Consider the following 22,854-nt stretch of genomic DNA (forward strand, 5'->3'; position numbering starts at 1 on the left):
TCCGGGCTCCGTAACACAAAGGTTTGCGATGGATTGCAAATATGAAAGAACCGCACTGATTGGTCCCTGGTCAGTATTTTAAACCAAATGCGCATGTAACATTGATATTGATTGGTCAGTTCATTTAGCGATTGATCGCTAATCTTTGTGTTACGGAGCCCTGGTGTGAGTGTTATAATGATGACGATGATGATTGGGAGGAGGTAGAGGATGCTGATGTTTGTGTTAATTATATTCACGATGGTGACACTGCCGATTAGATATGATCATGATAGTGGTGATGCTGGTGATTATGTGTTGGTGATGATGTTCATTACGATGAAATTATGTTTTTGAAAAAAAGGGATGATGAGGCGATTGTGATAATTCTAAAGAATATAATTTTGTTCTTGTTACTCTAAAAGAATGATAAAGTAAAAAGAAAAAAAAATATGTCGGTTCCAATGATATCAATATTCATTCTATTCAATCATGGGATAAGTTCGAACTTTTCGCTTCAAAGACAATCTGACATATATCATCAGCCTTTGCACTATGATTCTGCATGTTTGTTAACAATTTTCAATAGGATTCTACATATATCTTGATACCTCTACTGGTAGCAGCGGGGACTATGCCCAGCTTTTATCAGGGACAATAACACCAAGCTCTGATGGCGTCTGCCTATTATGGTGGTATAACATGAACGGACCTGATATCAATAGGCTAGAGGTTTGGAAGTACGGATCAATCAAGGAATGGGTAAGGGCTGGACACCAGGGACCGGACTGGAAGCAAGGACAGCTCTTCCTCACAGGCAGCTTCAGGGTAAGTTTTAACACCGTTTTCAAAATTCACTCCACAAATTGGCATTGAAATTTAAATCTCATAAACTACCTACTTTAAAAAAAATTGCTAGATCAAACGAATTAACGAATAGAACAGCTCTTCCTCACCTACAGCTTCAGAATAGGTTTTACACCATTTCAAATTTCACTCCGCAAATTGGCAATGAATTTTGAAAACAAAATAAACTACATAAAATTAATTTCGAAAACAAGAAAGATGCCCACATCAAAGAAAATGGTGAAAAGAGCAATTCTTCGTCAGAGCTTCAGGGTAAGATTTTTTTCCACCCGCAAATTGGCAAAGAAATTTGATCCTTAACCAAAATGCAATTAGGTTTTAGTAAAAAAGGAAAATATTTACATCAATATAATTGATAAATTATATAATTGATAAAAAATTGCTCTTTCTCAATTGCTCCTTGAGGGTAAGCGCTAAAGCCTTTTTCAAATTCACACTGCAAATTGTCAATAATTATGATGTCTCAGATCTCATACGCTACGAAAAAATACAGTATTTGAAAATCGCCCTACATTGAATGTTACATTCGCAAAGAAAAAAAACCATGACAGATGAGCTTTATCAAGATGATAATTTTTGTTTCTGGAACTTATCCGGATGGCGTCCTAGGAATTGCCAGCAATGCATTTATCACAAGTTTTGACTATCTCGGCGAAAGCTTTAATTTCAATTTCCTGAGATAACATCGACCTCTGACTGCAACTTTGGAAAGTTACAAATTTTCCATTTTGGCAAACTTCATAAAGTGGTCCCCAGTGACCCATTTCATTAAACCCGTTGCGATTACAAATTTGTAATAATAGTTACAAGCTACTAAAATACATCGTTCCGATTGGCTGTTAGTAAGTACGCGTATGTAATAAAAATTATGCATTCGTTATTATACCAATTCCTTAAGAAACAGGACCAAGTTCTTTCCTAACCTATACAGAGTATAATAGATACCAAATTACCAGTCTTAATGAATGAGTGAACGATTTACTAAATCAAGGTTTTTTGCTCCTTTCCAGTTTCGAAAAAAATGTGGTTAATTTTTATTTCACTTCATTTCTTATAAAGGCTGATTTCCAAGGTTATAGATCAAGCGGAGACAGAGGAGAAATCGCAATTGATGACATCTCATTCAGTAGTGGAAATTGTCCTCCACAAAGTAAGTTCGAACTAACCACTCACAGCTTGCAATCTGTAGCCATTTACATGCTTCTGATGCTCAAGATTTTCATTTTTAAATGGATTTTCTAGAACTAAAAAAATAGTGTTTTCTTTCGAGAATTGTTTAAGCATTCCACTAATAGAAGAACAAAATATTACAGCTGCAACTACTGATATTTTCCAAATACAATGAAGAAAAACATTTTTCTTTATCGTTTGCATCGCTGTCATTGAAAATTAGAATGTGTTAATTGTCGCCATTTTGACGCCAATTGAATAATATCTTATGACAAAATATACAAAAGTAGCCAACGGAAACTCCATGTAGACAAATTTTGTGCCTTTGTGCTTGATCCGGTATCTTTTATCACCTCAAGAAACGGATGTAAAGAGACTAACATGAATGAATGAATATCGTTACGTGAAGTGATTTGCTTGAATATTATTGTCCAAAGTAGTACAATACCAATCCCCGTAATGGTTTATACGACGGGTTAGCAAAGTTATCTCAATACATTTTTGAAATGAGTATCTTATTTCAAACTATATATAAGCAACTACAGATACATTATTCAGTAGGAACTAGGTGGTATTTCTCTTATATATATGTATGATTGCACATCTCTACTTTTTAATAATAATAATAATACACAGCATTAATTATTCACCATCTATCTAGTTAACTATTCCGAGGCGCAGAAGGATGGAGGGATTAGGGGGAGAAGAAACAAATAACCTCCCAAATACTTTTTTTTACTTTAGGATATTGTGATTTTGAGCATGGTGATTGGTGTGGATTTGATCAGGATTACAATGATCAAGGAGATTGGAATGTGGAACCTAATGATTTCAGCTCCTTGGCCTTAACCTATGGACCTGATACAGATCACACATATGGAACAAGTCTAGGTAATGCAGTTCGATATGATATTCGAAGAAAACGGCTTTTTTTATTTTTAATTGAATAGAAGTGACTTCAAAGATCATTACCACCACGTTCATCGGAACGTTTCTTAAGCACACTTTGTTTTATGGATACTGGAAACTGTTTTAGACTCATTTATCCATTTATCCAAGGATGTATAAGTGACAAACTGTACTACCTGAATATAAATCTCGATATATTCCCACTTTCTTAAAATAATATTATCAATTAAATTGGCAATCATAACTTAAAAACATACATATTTATTGATGTATATCATTAAAATATGAAATATGTATTGTAGGCCCCTCCCCACTGGACAGAACACAGTATCTTACAGTGCGCCCCTCTCTGGACTATGTGAAAATATTATCCACACTTTAATAGTGCTCAAATCAGACACTGTGGAAATATTTTCACACTGTGGACACGCTGTGGTTTTCCATAATAGGGTTTTCACATGCTGTTTAATTAAAATCTTGAGGGTTAATAATGTTCTAGATTTAAAATTCATTACAAATATGTCGTGTCCGCTCGAGTCTATAGTCTTAACAACGTAGACACCTCTTTGATTAAAAACAAGATTTAGTTGGCTCATATTTCCCAATTGGCTGCTTTGAATTGTTTCAACGTCAACATTACGGATCTTATTAATGAGTTATAAATCTTTTAAGGAATTTCGTTAAAAAAAATTGAATTGAAACTCACAATTATCAGTGGTCGCGACGTTTCACCAGCCACTGTTGGCTTCATCAAGCTAATGAAACACCAACGTCTTTCCAAGTGAAACTGCATCCAGATCTGTAGAAGGTAACGCCACACGGTTCCCAGGAAGTAAGTCACGTGAGAGACGGCTTTCAACTTACCATAGAGGTCTTTATTACTTTGTACTACTCTAACGTTAATTGATATGTTTCACATTCAAATGAGAATGAAAACACTGTTACTGTATTATCCTAACTCTCGCTCCCACCCTGTAGGCCATTTCATCTACGTGGACAGTGTTGTGAACAACGTCCAGGCCAAGGTCCGTCTTATATCACCAGTCTACCCTTCCACCTTTCAAAGATGCTTGAGACTGTGGGCTTTTAGAAGTGGAAACAGTCCCCCTCAATTGACAGCCACAGTGACCATTGGGGATACGCCTTTGACACAGATCTTAAGTATCGATGAGGGCGCTGGTGCTGATGTTTGGCTTGTGTATGAGGCATCACTTTCAAGCAGTCTATCATACACGGTAGGAATCGAATTAGAGACTATAGTTTGTTAAAGCTTGATTTTTTAATCCTCTAAGTAAGTGTCTTAAATCTATTTTGTTCATAGAGAAAATAATAATATCGAAGTTTGTTCAATCTCTCCCTCTTTATTTAATTCTTTTTTTGGGGGGGGATGATTTCAATAGGGACGATGGTGGGAATGAAAGTAGATCTGTGTCTGCAATGAAATTCGATTATTTTATATCCATACTCCCGATTCCGAGGTATTATTTATTATACTACTACTACTATTATACTACTATTATCATACTGGTCGGGTTGGTTAAGAAAATTATCAGTCTTTGATGTGAACAATGGTGTGTTATGCTCTTGGTGCTTTTTTAATGATTTGGTGAGAATTTAAAATGAAATACTTTCTTCTGTATTAGTTATCAATTTTCAAGAATCATTATCATTATGTTGCTTTGTATTATTTTATAACCTAATTAAGACACCCATTAATCCCACTTATCAGATTGTTTTTGAAGCGACTGTTGGTTCTGATGGAGTTCTTGCCCTTGATGACATCGACTTGAACAAAGACTACTGCTCTCCAGTCGGGTCATGCGATTTTGAATATGACACGTGCACCTATTGGAATGAACCTTCTAACGATGATTTTGATTGGATAAGATGGAGTGGACAAACCCCGTCTTTGAATTCAGGGCCGGATACTGATCATTCTACAGGAACCCCCGCAGGTACAAAACTTGATCTGTGGAATTGATGTGTAATCATGTAATTGCTGCGTTATGGGAGTTTGAATAATGAAATATAGTTCCTTTCTAAGTAATAACAATTTCAATAGGTTCTGACTTTTTCCTTCCGCATAATCTCTTTTGCTGGATAAATGGGATTCACCAACAATTGTTTCAATTCAAACCTTTATTTTGTCATAACTACTAGAAATTGCCACCAATTGTGTATACTAGTAATGTATTGTAGAGCCTTTTTACGTAAGATACCAGGTTTTGGCACGGACGGAGAAAAAGTAGGCTTCCACCCTTACCTGCTCAGGATCATCTGAGAAAAAATACTGGTGGAATGGTGCAGATAAGTGGCTTACGTAATTACAATCGCTGATGTGGTTTACTGAACACCATGCGGAGTATTATAGAAGAAGAAAAAGAAATGGATAGGGGAGAAAGTGGAAATTTGAGAGAAGAGTAATCTTTCTTGAATATAGTCCTGAAAACGACTGTAAACCAGAAGAGATTGATTAGTTGAAACAGCTTGAGTAGTAGGATGGATGAGGAGATGGTGGCTTGAGTCGGCGAGTTGAGATGATGTGTAGAAACAGAAAATTTTCCACTTTCTCGCCTATCCATTTTCTTTTCTTCTATAATCCGCATGGTGTACCGTAAACGACATCACCGATTGTACATACCACCATGCAAATTTTCAAACAGCGTCTTACCTAAATACATTCCCTTTTTGTCTTCCTCTTTAGGCGTTTACATGTACATTGACTCCGCCGCACCACGTCAAAATGGTGATAATGCTATATTGATATCTCCATCTGTTGAGGGTACAAAGTGCCTCTCCATCTGGTACTATATAGATGGCGCCCTTGGAGCTCTTCTTGAAGTAATCACAGATGATAACGTGATATGGAATCAACCAGGATCTTCGACTGGTGCATATTGGTTGCATGCAACAGTCTCGACGAGTTCAGCTAGTCCAACGTACATGGTATGTAGGCTGAAAAAGATGTGTTTACTGTAAGCTTTGTCACATGGTTCATAGACTTATTGATCAAGTAGTTGGTTGGTTGGTTGGTTGGTCGGTTGGTTGGTCGGTCGGTCGGTCGGTTGGTTGACGGATTGTTGGTTTGTCGGTTGGTTGGTTTGTTGGTATTAATAATAATGATAATAATAATAATAGCTGCATTTATAAAGTGCCTTTTGCCTGAGGATACAAAGCGCTGCTATTATTACCCCGGCTTTAGCTCGAGCTACCATCACCGGCGCTCAGTGCATGCAAGGAATTAATGCAAGGTATTAGATGCATAGGTCGACCTGTTGATCATTTGAATTGTTGATTGACTAGTGAAGGTTGGCTGTTTGGTTTGTTGGTTTATGGTGTTTAGATGGTTTGCAGACTCTTTTTGAATGCTTGTTGGAGCATTGATGGAATGATTGGAAGATATGGTAATATATGTAGATGTTTTTGACTGATTGATTGATTGATGGATTGATTGATTGATTGGTTGGTTGGTTGGTTGGTGGGTTGGTTGGTTGATTGATTGATTGATTGATTGATTGATTTGTTAATTGAATGTGAAAGAGACAATTTGAACATGAGATTTTCAGATGGATTATTACTAAATTGACTGATTAATCATTCCACTATTCCTTTTCATGATCGAATAATTCATTGGGTAGTGTTTTCCGTTTAGAAATGTTTACAACCCGAAGAGGTATCAGTCTTCCTAAAATTTCCCTCCAACTGGAGCAGCAAACTGACATACGCTTGGTAAGGTATATGATATTTTATCTCCTTCCTGAAGGTTCGCGTCAAAGGCAGTGTTGGCACGCCCTCTCAGAGTGATATTGCTATAGATGATATCAGCATCTTCGATGGCCCGTGTGCAGGGGCTACTAACCCACCACCATGTCAGTTTTACTGTGATAATGATGTGTGTTTGAAGGATGCTACCTTGGTCTGTAACTTCAAAGATGACTGTGGAGACAGCAGCGATGAGTTCAACTGCGGTAAGAACTATATGAATTTCATGAAATAATCATTTGTTTGAATTCAAAGTATTGTCAATCTTAATAATAATAATGGTGGCTACTTATATAGCGCACAGGTCCACCTTTCGGTGCTCATGGCGCTTTAAAAAGGCACTGCTATTATTATTACCCCGGCTAAGCTAGGCAACCGATTAAGGCGCACACAGCTTTTTGAGGAATTACTTCCTGCCGGTACCCATTTACATCGCCTGGGTCGAGTGCAGCACACAGTGGATGAATTTCTTGCTGAAGGAAATTACGCCATGGCTGGGATTTGAACCCACGACCCTCTGTTTCAAAGTCCGGAGACTAATCCACTGGGCCACAACGCTCCAATCTTATTTGTTTGTAAGATTTATGAGTAATCTAGTAGATTGAAATTAGATGTTTACACCCTTTTGAAATAGTAAGACCACTTTTTTATTCGCATGCACCCATCTCTTGAACAGTACTTACAAAATAAAATCCTCAACTACTAAAATCTGCCCCGGTTCCTAAGCCATAATCATTGATACTGTAACATAAATAATTTATTATTCTTTATACAATCAAATGCAAGTTGATATATTTTCTATGATAATAACAGCAAGTCCTTGCTATATAAAACACAAAGTCAGTGGGAGACCGCACAAATTTCCCTTATGAAGTATCCTCAAAATTGTCATGTTGTGTTGTTTTACATTCCGCTTTTAAAGCAACTATTTACGATTTGAAATATAATCCAGTATGTTTACTTTTAGAATTGCACAGAGTTTTGTAATACAAAGTCACCAAGATGCCCCCCCCCTCCCCAGAAAAAACGACAAAACAAATCAACACCCGACTGTAAAAATGATGTTTGAAATATTAAGCACGTTGTTTCAAACTGTCACTCTAACAACTACTGTTTAAACATTTTGAAAAACAGTTTAAAATTGTTTAAACAACTCCTTAAACTTTTTAAAGAGCAGTTTACAATTTTGTAAACAACTGCTTATTTTTAACAACTGTCTAAATTTTTGAACAACTGTTTAAACTATTTAATCAACTTGTTTAGACAAATTAAACAATCACTAACAAACTTGTTGGTAGAGTGACACGCTTAAACAACGTGTTATTGATTTTCTTCACTGTGCATGACATGTCATTTTGGTAATCTGGACTATTTGTTACCCAATACAGGCACGTGTGATTTTGAGTCAGACTGGTGTAATTACACTGATACTAGTATAGGTAGTATGGTATGGCAGCGAGGTAAAGGGTCTACTTCTACAGCTGGCACCGGTCCATCCACAGATCATACTACAGATTCCAGTGAGGGTAAGTAATGAGAAAAAGATCTAAAATAAATAATAATGAAGATAGGTTAAGAACAAGGAATACACCATAAATATGAAACAACACATGTTTGTTCTATAACTTGCTGGATTGAGGCACAACTTGCCATTACTATTACTTACGATTTTGTTAATATGTCGGGGGGGGGGGGAAGTATTTCAATCAAACCCATTTCTGGTTTGAAATTGAATAATATAATGATTAGCTATAATGAAAAAGCTTATGTAGTACATATTTATATGCTATTTGAAAACAAAGCACTCTCTTTGTTTTGAAATAATATATATACATTATAGCAAATTTGCAATAGATGACAGAATTGTGTATCAAAACCTTTCGTTACAACCTTCTTTACTTGTTTGTATCTTACTAAAATTTTTTTCAAGAAAGTCTTAATTCAATTTCTCTCCACAAGTCTACACAAGTCATACAATCATGTGGTACATAACATGCACTATGTGCATGTATAGAAAACAAAATTCAAATGTGACCTGCCACCCAAAATTAATATTGAGATTCTTATTTGGCTTGAAAATCAATTTCAGTAAATTTAACATGATATATAGTATACTCTAATAGTCCAACAATAGCCATAACAAGTACTTGATTGAATGCAGAGGAAATTCAGCAAGAGTTTGAAAAAATAAGGAGAAAACAAGGTTTGAAGTTTGGGGTTCACTCAAGCATGAGATGTGCATACTGTGTAATCTCAGTGATACTTACAAGCAGTCTGAAAAAGTAAGTCCATGAAACTGAATTTATGGAATTCTATTACTATCAATTTTCTTTTATTTGACTTAATGACTTTAAAGTTTCAAAGTATGTAAAAAAAGAATTGTTCTTTCAGGTAAGGATTTTTTTTATTATTTTGGTGACTAAATCACTTCTTTGGCTATTTACAGAGAACCTTACCTGGCAATTTCTTGGTGGTATTGGGGTGGTAGGTCACATATGATGTGCTTTAATCCATTAAGAAATACAATTTACTTAATTGTTACATATTCATGATGCGTCCTTTACCTGTATTCATTTCTGGTTTCTAACATGCTATATATAATTCGAATTTCCCATGTTTGTTAAGCACTTTGTTTTCTTTCTTCCTCAGGATACTATCTATACATTGATGCTAGCCAGGGTTCCAGTTACAGTGAAGCTAGTCTAATGTCCCCTGAAATGAATGAGGCTAGTCCTACCTGTATTCTTGAGATCTGGATTCATATGTATGGAAAAGGTATTTATGTAATATCGAAATTAAGCGTTTGTTAGTGTCATTACATTCTCTCTCCGATTAAATACAGGTAATAGCAAAGATGCCTGAATGGCAACTTGTATTCAACTGGACCATCCCCTTAGTACATGTCGCCCAAGCCTTCTCCTTTAGTGATTTCGTTTTAATGGCAATATATCAGCTAAGGTTTGAGTCATAATTCGTAAGATTCTGTCAAGTTTTCGATTTTTTTTCTAAGAAAGTCAAAATCATCACAGCGTGTTTAAATTATACCAGTTAGCGGTTTCCAGTGACTGATTTAGCTTGCTTATTATATAACCATACAATTTCATAGTCCATAATGCTTATGCCGAATACTCGCCGTATTAAAAAAAATATTGTGTCTAAACCGGCTAGATCCGCCCCAGCCCCTGAATTTCGGTGTTAAAGCGTAGCTTTGTTTTAACGAAACTTCTGTTATTGATCCATTTCTTAGACATTGGATCTCTTGGTACATACATCGTATCTGGATTAGAGAGGGCTCTTTTGTTTTGGGATGAGAGAACTAATCGAGATGAGTGGTTTAGATCATCTGTTGGTGTTGGTCGAATCAGGGGAACTTTTCAGGTACATTCATTTTAATTCATATATTTCTCTATCGTTTATTGAGGGATTACGATTGCTTTCAAATGTACATTCAAGTCATTTTTACGTGCTTATAGATCTTCCTACATACACTTGTAGCTATTACTATTAAATTCCTTTCTTGGGTGGCCCGTGTTATTTGATAACGGCAGAGGGGCAGTACGACCTGAAAACATTTTGAAAAAATATGCATGCGATATATTTTTTTTGGCGTCAAGTCAACGTAAATTTTGCTATAAAATCTGAACTTTTTATGTCATCCTCTTCCCATGGTACTTCTTTAATTGCGCAAGTATTTAAATAATAAAGTGATCATTATGTTTGTGAACCAACCATATTTCTGTTATATTTTAAAGTTCTTTGTATCTGTTTTCAATAAAGATATGAATATTGATTTCGATTTAGTTGAACAGTGTTAGGTGTTTCTGTGGGATTTCCCAAAAATAAATATAGAATTTAATATCATGTATCAGAAATGATGACACAACTGTGTATAAATTTGACCCTTTAATTCATTCAATATCATGGAAATTATACATATATCATATGTTTCTCTTCTCTTTCTATCTATTAGATTCAAATCCTTGCCCAAAGATCATTTGATGTTATAGGAGACATTGCAATCGATGATATCACTTTCCGGGATTGTGGATTTCCAGGTAAGATAAACCCCCACAGAATTAAAGATTCCCATGTAAAGTAGAAACAAAGGAAACACTTCAATTCATGATGTTCAAACCAACAGGGTTATACTGTTGATGCTGCTCAAGAATATGAATTGTTTGTATTCGTCTGCTGGGTTAAGAGATGGGAATTGTAGAATATCCGAAATTCTTATTGCATTTGAACCAGTGTGAACTTTTACCGAATAACGCAATTTCGCCTTAAAATTTATTCGGATTAATTGAAAACACCGTCTTCTTGTCTTAGTCAACCAACTTTTCGATTATTCTGCAATAAAAGCCACATACATTATTGTCATCCTCGAAATACAGAAATGTTTTAAAAATTTATCTCGGTGAGAAAATCCTTGCAACTGATTAATAGCCAACAATCTGCTGAAGTAGGGTTATTTTTGTTGACTTTAACTTGAGTAACTAGCTTACATTTGTAGAGGATGCGCCTCTGAAAGTTTTCAACGGATAAAGGCGGTCATAAAAAAATTGACTTTGAATCTTACTCATAATCAATCAACAAAGGATTGAAATTGAGTGTTGTCTTAAACTCATAAATTGCCTAAAAATGTTTAAAACTATTTTTGTTTAATATGTTAGATCCTCCTCCAGAGGGTTGTACGTCAGATGAGTTTACATGTGCCAATCTGAGATGCATCGTTAGAGATCGATTATGTGATCTCACAGACGACTGTGGAGATATGTCGGATGAAATCAATTGCGGTAAGTTCATTTTAGATTTATATAAAGTTTGTCTATTCCATATGAATTAAACCTTGAACTAAACAATAGAATCCCATAAATTCAGTCAAGAAGAGTTCACATTATGATTCTGTTATGATAGCTAAGAAGATGCAAGTGCACATGAATGCATTAGGAGATATATATTTTTCTTTTAAATGTGTGCGGTAGCGATTATTTGTACGTTAGTGGCCAGTGACCCAAAAGGCTGGTGTCTTATGTTATTAGTATGAAACTCTGACAGTTTATTGACCAAACACACCAACCTTTCTGATAACGGAATATGCGCTCTTATCACCTAGACAAAAAAGGGAATGCGGATCGACATTTTCAACTACATTAATTCTGTCGCATAATAGGCATTTGCACCCCCAATACACAAGTCGAAGGCAGTTAAAAGTGATGATTTGATTTTATAACACATATGACAGATGAAAGGAGATACATGCAGATATTATCGCTATGGAAAATTAATGAAGTAAACACTTGGTTTTACACATTCATAATATTTCTTAGAAAACAAATCACGACTAGTTTGGTATATAAATTTCTTGAGATATTTTTGTTTCGAGGTATTAGGATTTCTTGGCCCTCGCACTAAGACACGATATGGTGATCGTGCATTTTCTGTAATTGCTCCCACCATCTGGAATAAACTCCCAATTCATATCCAAATGCTCCCTCCGTATTAATTTTCAAATCGTCACTTAAAACTCACCTTTTCTCATAACTTGATTTCTTTTTCTTTCTTTTTTTGACCGATTGACTGTATATTATTGTTATCTGCCAACCTGTGCGCTTTGAAACTCCGGTATAAAGCACCCTACAAATGTTATTATTATTATTATTGAATTTTGTTTTTGATACACATGAGTTGGCTTTATCTGTAAAGTTCTAATATATTTACAATCACAAATAAAACCAAAAATAATGCCTGCAAGTACTATCTTTTTTATTTTCATTTTGCAGCCTGTATTTTTGTTATCGTCACCGGTATCACATTTGTTACAATCACAGTTATTATTAATAGCTGAATCTAATTACTACTACTTTCATGACTTGATATGGTGTATACCTGGATATTTTATCACCAGTAAATATTCTTAAAGATTATTTTATTGTTGCCTTTGCCGTTATTCTTCCCTGTATTACACAATGATAGAAACCTATGAGCGGTGCAGTTTTGAGAATGGAATTTGTAGTTGGACTCAGCTAACTACCGATGAATATGACTGGAGGTATTACTCTGGTATTACACGTACCCCATGGACTGGGCCAGCCAGGGATCACACCACTGGTCTTCCTGCAGGTAACAATTCACTTTTTTTGTCATTTATTTTTAATAATAATGATATATAGCATTTATGAGGCGCCGATCTATCTAGTTGCCTATTCAATGGCGCACTATATATTACCCCGGCTGTAGCTCTGGCTGCTAAAGTGGCTTGGTGCATTCAAGGAATTAATCCTGCCGGTAACCTATTCTCTTCAACTGGGTCGAGTGCAGCACAGTGTGGATAAATTTCTTCCTGAAGGAAAACACGCCATGGCTAGGATTCAAACCCACGACCCTTTGTTTGAGAAGCGAGAGTCAGAACAACTAGACCAAGACGCGCCCACACTATTTTTTTTTAAGTTTGTTTTTCTTTGTTTTATTTTGTTTATACTAATGAAAATATTAACAATAACGGTATATTTACCCAGGGAAGCCACTTTATTTCTCCCAGTGGGCCTTGCTATTATTATTGCCCGGCTAAGCCAGGTTGCCTATTCGGTGCACACAGCTTTTTAGGAATTACTTCCTGCCGGTAGCCATTTACCTCACCTGGGTCGAGTGCAGCACACTGTGGATGAATTCCTTGCTGAAGGAAATTACAACATGGCTGGAATTTCAGATTCAGATTCATTTATTTACACCTCTTTAAAATACACAGAAATACATAAATATATAAATACAAACGAAATTATTATACAGCAGAACAAATACAATAATAAGTATAAACAGATAGTAAAACACAGTAAATAAAAATGATTTCCACTGTACGGTGGATGTGGGGGAAGGACAGAAAGCCATTGGCCTATCGAGGTCTATCCCCCTGATTACCGTACAACAGGAAAACGCTTACACAGTTTACAAGGAAAGAGAAAAAGAAAAAAAAAACAAAACAAAACAAACAAACAAACATAACGCAAGAAAGGGGGAAAAACAAGGGAATTAAAATCCTAATTAGCGGGGGGGAAGTGGCAGGCAAAGGAGGGGACACACAAGTGTTAATTATTTGATATTGTATTGCAATAGGTCATTATTGCGTATATACACATAAAAATACTGATACAGATGTATAAATATATATAACCAAGTAATATAGCATTTAGAATTTCACTTAAATATTCTGTATTTTGTGATTAATATGACTCTTAAAAGAAAAAGGAAAAAAAAATTATTTGCACCAACATGCTGTATGATATAGAAGCAGAGTAAGCTACAGTATAGTATGTAAGAGAGTATGCTTGTATTTTCTCTTAAATATGTTTAATGATTGACTCTTTTAAATCATTTGGAAGGCTGTTCCACGAATCCACGACCCTCTGTTTCAAAGTCCGGAGACTAATCCATTTAGTCACGATGCTCCGTTTAATTATGTTTAATTAACCTCAATTGTTTAATTATTTCATTATCATACAATAATAACAAAACCTTGAAGAAAATGATATTTCATCTTTTGACAACTACCAAGGAATCATTGTTTTTATTAAATTCTTACTCTTGTGCAGCTTTGTTTCTAGAGTTCTACTATGACGTTCACCCAGTCATTTTGCTTATACTTATTCTTTGTTTAATTTTATTTAATCATTGTATTGTTATTATGAAATACATTAAAGAATGGTACATTTCATCTTTCAACAACTGCCAAGGTGTCCAGGTTTTATTGTCTTTAGAGTTCTACATCTACTATTGCGTTCACCCAATCAGATTTTTTTACTTTTACAAAACCAAAATGGTGTCACGTCCTTCAAAAACATCTTCTGCAATATGGTCTTGGTCTAGTTGGTTGGACGCTCATTTTTCATCAGAGGGTTGTACGTTCAAATCCCATGCATGGGAGGGTTGTACGTTCAAATCCCATGCATGGCCTGTTATGCAAGAAATTACCGAAATTGTGCTGCACTCAACCCTGGTGTGGTGAATGGTTATACATACTATGCTTAAGCACTTGATAACCTTAATATGCCCTGATTGATAATAATTATATTGGATTCATTGAATTCTCTTAGCACTGGATAAGTCAGCTGTACTATGTTTATCCTTAAAATAAAAGAAGTTCCTGCAGCAAAGTATCGAGAACACCTGTAATCTTACTAGATTGTGTAATCTTAGAGGAAATTGGTATTTTGGTGTATGGAATATTGCACATTTCCTTTAACACCCCTTTCCCCTTTTTAAACAGACCTGTTCTATGTTTGGACATGATATTGACATGTTTTATGAATTTACACAATGATTATGTTATTGTTTTCTGCAAAATCTTCATTTTTATGTATAAACACAGTTTTTTAACAGTGTAGCTAAATCCATGGTACTGGTAATATTTTAGTAGGCCTTTTGACAGAATCTACATTGATAGATAGGTAGGTTGGTAGGTAAACAGATAGATAGATGAGTATTATTGTTATTCTCTATAGGTTACTACATCTACCTGGAAGCAAGTGACGCCCAACCCGGCGATAGGGCACGACTTGCATCTAGAACACTCACTTCTGTGACGTCATCAGGTTGTTTCTTGAGATTCTATTACCACATGTTTGGAGATGATATTGACCAGCTGAATGTGTACACAAGGCAAGCAATCAATGGTCCATTGACACGTATCTGGAACAGAGAAGGAGATATTGGGGACTATTACTTGAGAGCTGATATTGAGATTGATTCTCCTCAGTACCCTGTCCAGGTTCGTGATATCCCTTCTAGAAAGAACATAGTGCTATATTGTATCCACAATGCGTTCACATCTTATCCATAGTGTGTGTTTTGTGTTTTCACAGTGCATGTGCAGTGTTTTTCAATAAATTTACAGTCTGTCCACAGTGTGTTCACAGCGCGATTTCAATCAGGTGGGTGTTTCAAAGTTAAGAGCGACTTTAGCAACGACCGGTGATCCTTGTGGTAAATGGTATATTTATTGGCGATGGTTACGCGTGTAAGAAAAGTTCACCAGTCATTCTTTAAGTCACTCTTTACTTACGGACAGCATTATGAAACGGCCCCCAGGTGTGTTAGAAGTGTGCACAGAGTGTTATTAGTGTAGTCGTAGTGTGTTCACAGTGTAAAACGCATTGTGCTTTAGTATTTCCTCAGTGTGTTAACAATGCATTTGCCGTGTGTTAACAGTGTACACGCATTGTTTTTTACTATTTTCACAGTGTGTTAACAGTATATTCCGAATGTGTTTGCAATGTATTAACATTGTATACGCATTGTGTTTTAGTATTTTGACAATGTGTTAACAGTGTATTCTTAGTGTGTTCACAGTGTATTCGTACTGTGTTTTAGTATTTTCACAGTGTGTTAACGGTGTATTTACACTGTGTTTTAGCATTTTCACAATGTGTTAACAGGGTATTTGCATTGTGTTTTAGTGTTTACAGTGTATTTAGTATTTACAGTATTCACACTGTGTTAACAATGTATTTACACTGTGTTTTAGAATTTTCACAATGTGTTAACAGGGTATTTGCATTGTGTTTTAGTGTTTACAGTGTATTTAGTATTTACAGTATTCACACTGTGTTAACAATGTATTTACACTGTGTTTTAGAATTTTCACAATGTGTTAACAGGGTATTTGCATTGTGTTTTTGTATTTACACAGTGTGTTAACATTACTATGAAAATGCTAAAACACATCTGCATTGTGTTTTAGTATTTTCACAGTGTGTTAATAGTGAGATCGCACTGTGTTTTAGTATTTTTGCAGTGTGTTAACATTGTATTTGCACAGTGTTCTAGTATTTTTACATTGTGTTAACATTGTTTTCACATTTTGTGGGGGGTATTTCCACATAGAGCCAAAAGTGTATTGCTGTGTGTCGTTGTGTCTTTGTAGTACATAGGCTCTTCCAGTCTCTTCCAGTACATACTCTTATATATTTTTTGTGTGTATATAGGTAATCATTGAGGCTACACGAGGGGCTGGTATATACGGTGACATTGCTATTGACGATACAAGCTTTACCCCTGGGTGTGTCTTTAGTGACACACCCCTGGCAACCGTCTCCACCGTGGCTCCTACCCAACCCCCTACCCTGCCATACTGTCCTCCCGACACATTCCAATGTAACAATGGAACTTGCTTGGATGTTCAACAGAGGTGCAATCTCGAGAACGATTGCCTGGAGGGGGAAGATGAAATTAATTGCGGTGAGTTGCTAAACACATAGGCCCGTATTCTGAAGTCGGGTTTAACTTAAACTCAGGATTAAAGTTGTGGTTTAAGTATGGCGAGCGAATTGTAACATAAATCACTAACAGTAGAGATATCATACTTCAGCTCATTTGGCTCTCAAAACATTCATAATTGTCTAGGAAGTATAAAAAGATTTTTGGCTTCACCATCGATGAATCAGGAAAGAGCACAGTAAACGTAAGAAACATACAACTTAATAACAAATTTGATACTTTTGGCTTCCCATACTTAAACCACTACTTTAAACCTGAGTTTAACTTAAACCCGACTTCAGAATACGGGCCATTGGGTTTTTTCATATATATATATATTTTTTTTTTGGGGGGGGGGGAGTGGGGGTGGCAGTGTATTTTGTGTTCTATTATGTATCGTTATTTTGTCAATGACACCCTCTGTGTATGAATATGGAAATTATCTCCATGAGCTTACGTGTTCAATTTACTGGTCAAATTTGAAGGGGTGTTCAAAAGATGGTATAACTTAATGAATAATGAAATTAATAGAAAAATAGCAGATGAAAAGAATGGAAGTTTTTCGGTTTAACAGTTAATATATTTTAGGTGATCATCAATATTCAACTTCAATGGGAGTAGAAATTTAGAAAGGCATACATATAAAAGAATCGATTCTCTCCCCCCCCCCCCCCCACTTATCTGTCTCTCTCTCTTTCTCTTCAGTTATTGCATACTTACTTATCCAATGGAATTAATATCACATCATTACTAGAGAATATTCGCAAATATAATGTCCTTTTTTACTTACATATTGAAATAAAAGTAACCACCCGCCAAATAAAAAGGATGTATCTGCATATTTATTTTTATATTTCAAAGGTGACTGTGACTTTGAGCTTGATACATGTGGATACACTAGCATCCCGAATGGAGAGTACCTGTGGACACGAATCCAAGCGAGTGACGCAATTAGTGGGCGTGGTCCATCCGTAGACCATACCAAGGATAGTGGAGATGGTTATTACATGTTCGTTGATAGTACTTACGGATTATTTGGAATGACTGCACTTCTGATCAGCCCTGTTGTTCTTGGCGAAGCTGGCTCCAGGTATTCAAAATTTGTTTATATCTACTGTATTCAACAGTAATTCCTTTTTTTACTTAACAGTAAATTTTGAAAGTCGCATAGTTCAGTTTACATTTTTTCAACAACTACCTTTTTCTCACATTAAGTCAATCTAACCCTGTTGCAAACAACACAATTTCCGACAGTGTGGATTGCAGGGTCTTGGTGATGTGCAACACAATGTAAAATCGCCATCACACTGTTAGAATTGGGCGTTTTAGCACTTCGAAAAAATATGTACAACATGTCTAGCATGGGAACACTCACACTGCCAGCAGTAAAAAATTACATTCACAGTGATGAATTTGAGCATTTCAATAGTGTGAACCATATTTCACAATGTTCAAATGAAAGATCCAATGTCAAGGCGTTTGTAGTTTCAACTGTCTTCAGTTCTTACTGATAAATTTACAGAGCATACAGATAATGCACGTAAGCGCGTGCATGCAGGGCAAAAAATGAACGATGTGCGAGAGGAGCTAATGGATACACCCCCTCCCTTCCCCCGAATGCCATATTTGATCTAAATTATGATAATTGTAGATCATTCCAGATCTCGCACTATCCTGCACTCTGACGTCAGAGTGCATTTTTGATGCAATAGTGCAATTCGCTGAATATCATGTGATCCGATTTGGACCAATTATATTACAGAACATTCTTGGGAGTTGTATAATATGATATTGTGAACCATATACTGTATATATAGTAGTTTACATGTATGTGAACAAACTATAAGCACTCACAAAGTCAAGATAATGTGAAATTATCTTCACACTGTTATATTGGAGTATTCCCTGCTGGAAACAGCACAGTGTCCCACAGTTTGATGACAGTGTGTTGACATAGTGGGCTATGAAAAAACATTCACAGTTTTAAAATGCTCAAATTCAACAGTGTGAAAATATTTCCACACTGTGAACATACTGTGGGACACTGTTTTCTTTTCATTAGGATATAATGCACCGTGTGAGCATAATCTTATACTGCATGATACTGTGAAAAAAAATGCATGATACTGTGCTTTGCCATCGATGACATACCACTCCTTGCTTACATTGCAGGTGTGAGTTGGAATTCTATTATCACATGCTTGGTGGTCAGGTGGGGTCTTTAAGCGTCATCATATATGAAAATGGTTATCCTGATGCATCATGGGTAATGGCAGGTGATCAAGGGTCAAGCTGGAACCGAGGGTCATTAATGGTTGGACCACACGATGCAGGGCAGTATTATGTAAGTAATGGTCAAATGAAGTCATCTATATCGTAATCAACTCTCTGCTTGCTGAATTAATTAGGGGGATAATAATGATTGTTTCCATGTTATTTTTTTAAAACGAAGAATATCCACATTGCGATGTTGATATTAATGAAATGTTATCCAAGAACAATTGCCATTTATTAGCTTCTCTATCAGTATGAAGGTAGGGAAGACACTAATTATTACGGCTGTTGAATTTAATTGTACGAATGTGCAAAATTTTTTCAGCGTGTAGAGGGTTTATGTGCTTGTAATTAAAAGGGGAAAATGAACAAAAATGAAAATAAATTGATTATTGAGCAGAAGTATAAGAAGTTGACAAGACAGGAAGAACAAAAGGAGGGGAAGGAGAATGTGATAACAAAAAAATTATAGTTATAATTATTCATAAGAGATGTTAGAATCGTACTTACTGATAACAGTAATACTAATAGTGGAGGTATAAATTAGTAAAATACTTATGGTGTTGATATAGCAATGTAGCAATAGTAACAGATAATACAATTATCATATGAATCAAAATGATAGTGATATGCACCTCAAATTAACAAAACTGATTGCCAAAGTTTTAATTTTATTTCTTTCAAATTTAGTATTTTGTCTTCTACATGGATTAAAAATTTAATTTTTCAAAATATGGATACCATATATTTACATTTGTTTATTTTGTTGAACTTTTCTTTATTCAAATATTTTTTTGTAATTTATATAGGCTCGTTTTGAGGCCTCACCAGGAGTTGGTTTTGATGAAACAACTGAACCAACAGACATTGCCCTCGATGATATCAGGTTTATTAACTGTGGTAAATCAGCAGGTAAATAAAGCAATAATATGGAAAAAAAAATATCTATCCAAGTCATAATAAAAGTCTATTATTGCCGACTTGTGTTAGATAATAATACATTACACATGATAAAAATAAAATGAAAACTATATTCTCGTCTTTTTGGCTGCCAATACAGTATTTTAGCACAGACTTGGAACATATGTACGCTAAGCTAAACCACACTTTTTTCTATATCAAAGGTGAACCATCTTTGATTTTGTAAATCTTCAAACATAATTTTCTGTTATCAAATGAAATATAACGTTTTTTAGCATTGTGGGAAGAACATGGAAGTTCCCTTTATTGAAAGATGCTTCAAAGCTGTATAGGAGGAAAAATGATGAAATCATGAACTTCCCTTCTCTTTCCATACTCAAGACCTCGATTGTAACTTTGGAGAGGCAGCAGGAACACTGTGCGGCTGGAGCCAGAATGTAGATACCGATACAGTTGACTGGACCTTGTTCAAAGGAAGGACACCAACGGGCTACACTGGGCCACAGTTTGATCATACTGATGGTCTAGGTAAGTATGACTGGAGCCGATGACATAAAACCTAATCAGTTGATCGCACAGTTGTTTTCTGTGTTTGATTACATTTACCATTATATGGAATCAAACTGAAATATCAGGAAATGATGTATAACGCTTGTATTCGTCAAGAAGTGAAACTCCTGGTTCTGTAATAAATCTTATTATCGTAGTCTCTGCCATTCAATCAAATTGATAAAAAGTGCTTAAAACTTACCAAATTTTGTGCAGAGGAGCAGGTGTCAGGTACTTCCCTTGATACACGTGACCCATGTGTAAAAAATATGTTTAAGGTTAAATCAAGGTGGCTTTAGCAAATATGTTTGCTTTACTTACATGCCACGGTTTTATCTTCCTCCTATTTTTCTCTGATTTTAGGCTATTATGTCTATTTGGAGACATCTTATTTAGTAAATGGCGACTTTGCTCGTTTGGAGTCTGGTATCCTCAGATCGACTGATGATCAACCGTACTGTCTTTCGTTCTGGTATCTAATGTATGGTTCTACTGTTGGCACGTTCAAGGTTTTCAAGAGAGATACGGACACCGAAGATGAGGTTCTTGTGAGTATAAACCCTGATGAATACAACACGGTTGTCCAGTAGTGTAGTCACAGTGTGTCCCATTATGCATCACACGGTGTTACCCACGCAGTGTTGCAGAGGGATTCACAGTCTGTTCACAGTGTGACACACAGTGTATCACAAGGTGTTGGCTACATTGTGTTGCTTAGAGTGTTTCACAGTGTATTTCATTGTGTATCACACGATGTTGGTCATAGAGTGTTATTTAAGTCACAGTGTGGACATCCCATGGTATTTTACACGGTGTTAGGTGCATTGTGTTACACAGAGTGTTTCACAGTGTATTTCATTGTGTATCACACGATGTTGGTCATAGAGTGTTATTTAAGTCACAGTGTGGACATCCCATGGTATTTTACACGGTGTTAGGTGCATTGTGTTACACAGAGTGTTTCACAGTGTGTCCAATGGTGTATCACACAGGGTTTGTCAAAGGGCATACAAAATGCATTAAGTATTTCACAGTATGTTCACAATGTATCCAGAGTGTGTTCCTCAAAATCTATCCAGAATGTGACCCATGATGTCTTCTACAGTGTGTTCACATAATCACATCTTTACATCATAAGTTGATATCCATCATTGGAACACACCATTAATACTCTCACCATGGAAGTATCTACAGTATTAAATTATATTAACATCCTGGAACATAAATCACATCTCAAAGTCCAGTATTTGAATACAATGTGGGCTTTCATACTGTGGAGATGTCCACAGTGGGAAATGATACACACACTATTGACTTTTGACTATGTCCAAAACACTATCGAATAGTCCATTGTGTGAATACGATGTATGGCTTTGTGTTTTTTTCACCAGAAAATGATCAAACCAATACTGAAAACAAGATTTAAAACTAACAGAATAATGTGAATGATGATAATGATAATAATAGTAGTAGTAATAATGTTGATACAGTGTAATAACTAGCAAAGGCGTATTTACGAACTGTAGCCACTTTAGTAGGGAAAACTGTTCTCCCGGCTTGCGTTTCTGTCATTATTGAATTATAATCAAATCATAAAGCCCAAAGTTGAATTTCAATACAGTGAATATCAAACAGGATCCCACTTTACAAATAGAAGTGGCATCCATTCCAAATGCACCTTTTAACATGGAATAGAGTATAGATAATACTTTAAATCTTTTAAGTTTAAACTTTTCAATCGAATACTTTTGGTTCGTATGCTTCTTTTTACATGGATTTCTCTTAATCTGATATAAATCCTGTATTTTGTAATCATTTTCAATTTCATCTCCTATTTCAAGGAAATACTAACCGCTTCCTTTCATAATAATCATATTATCATTATGTATGTTTTTCTTTATAGATGTGGTATAAGCTTGGCAATCAGGCTAGTGTATGGTTACCAGCCCAGATGAATATCATAACATCTTCAAACTATGAGATTATCCTAGAAGCCACACGGTCTTCTCAATTTTACGGCGATATTGCTGTTGATGATACCGCCCTCTCCGCCGGCGCATGTCCAGGGTCACGTGAGCATACTGTCATCTTCCATGGATTAATGTTGTTATAATATAATTTCATAATATGTGTTACATCAGCTAGATTTGGATTGGAACAAGTTTCATGGGACGT

The 22,854-nt window shown here is 35.7% G+C and overlaps 2 protein-coding genes across 2 annotated transcripts in view; both read left to right on the top strand.

The window, feature by feature from the left end:
- Positions 1–240: 240 nt before the first annotated feature.
- LOC121417878 (MAM and LDL-receptor class A domain-containing protein 1-like) lies at positions 241–21,292 on the top strand. Its single transcript, XM_041611612.1, has 21 exons — positions 241–286; positions 569–807; positions 1,906–1,996; positions 2,761–2,907; positions 3,904–4,160; positions 4,655–4,880; positions 5,630–5,871; positions 6,689–6,893; positions 8,076–8,213; positions 9,337–9,462; positions 9,935–10,065; positions 10,658–10,742; positions 11,358–11,480; positions 12,661–12,807; positions 15,183–15,448; positions 16,665–16,917; positions 17,797–18,025; positions 19,108–19,279; positions 20,019–20,121; positions 20,512–20,658; positions 21,043–21,292. The coding sequence occupies exons 1-21, from the start codon at positions 241–243 to the stop codon at positions 21,267–21,269; spliced, it is 3,600 nt and encodes a 1,199-aa protein (XP_041467546.1). The 3' UTR covers positions 21,270–21,292.
- Positions 21,293–21,857: 565 nt separating this feature from the next.
- The window catches only part of LOC121417879 (MAM and LDL-receptor class A domain-containing protein 2-like), a 38,675-nt gene continuing 37,678 nt past the window's right edge, over positions 21,858–22,854 (top strand). Inside the window, exons 1-2 of the mRNA XM_041611613.1 lie at positions 21,858–21,863; positions 22,583–22,751. Coding sequence (XP_041467547.1) covers positions 21,858–21,863; positions 22,583–22,751 — 175 coding nt within the window. The remainder of the gene's footprint in view (positions 21,864–22,582; positions 22,752–22,854) is intronic.

Source organism: Lytechinus variegatus, chromosome 6 (genome assembly GCF_018143015.1).
Source record: "Lytechinus variegatus isolate NC3 chromosome 6, Lvar_3.0, whole genome shotgun sequence".
NCBI lineage: Eukaryota > Metazoa > Echinodermata > Echinoidea > Temnopleuroida > Toxopneustidae > Lytechinus > Lytechinus variegatus.

Excerpts from the sequence above, each read along its gene's own strand:
- LOC121417878 (XM_041611612.1), top strand. The coding sequence starts at position 241 with ATGGTGACACTGCCGATTAGATATGATCATGATAGTGGTGATGCTG. Across the intron at positions 808-1,905 it reads TCCTCACAGGCAGCTTCAGG|GCTGATTTCCAAGGTTATAG; the intron begins GTAAGTTTTAAC and ends TTTCTTATAAAG. Across the intron at positions 11,481-12,660 it reads GTCGGATGAAATCAATTGCG|AAACCTATGAGCGGTGCAGT; the intron begins GTAAGTTCATTT and ends ACACAATGATAG.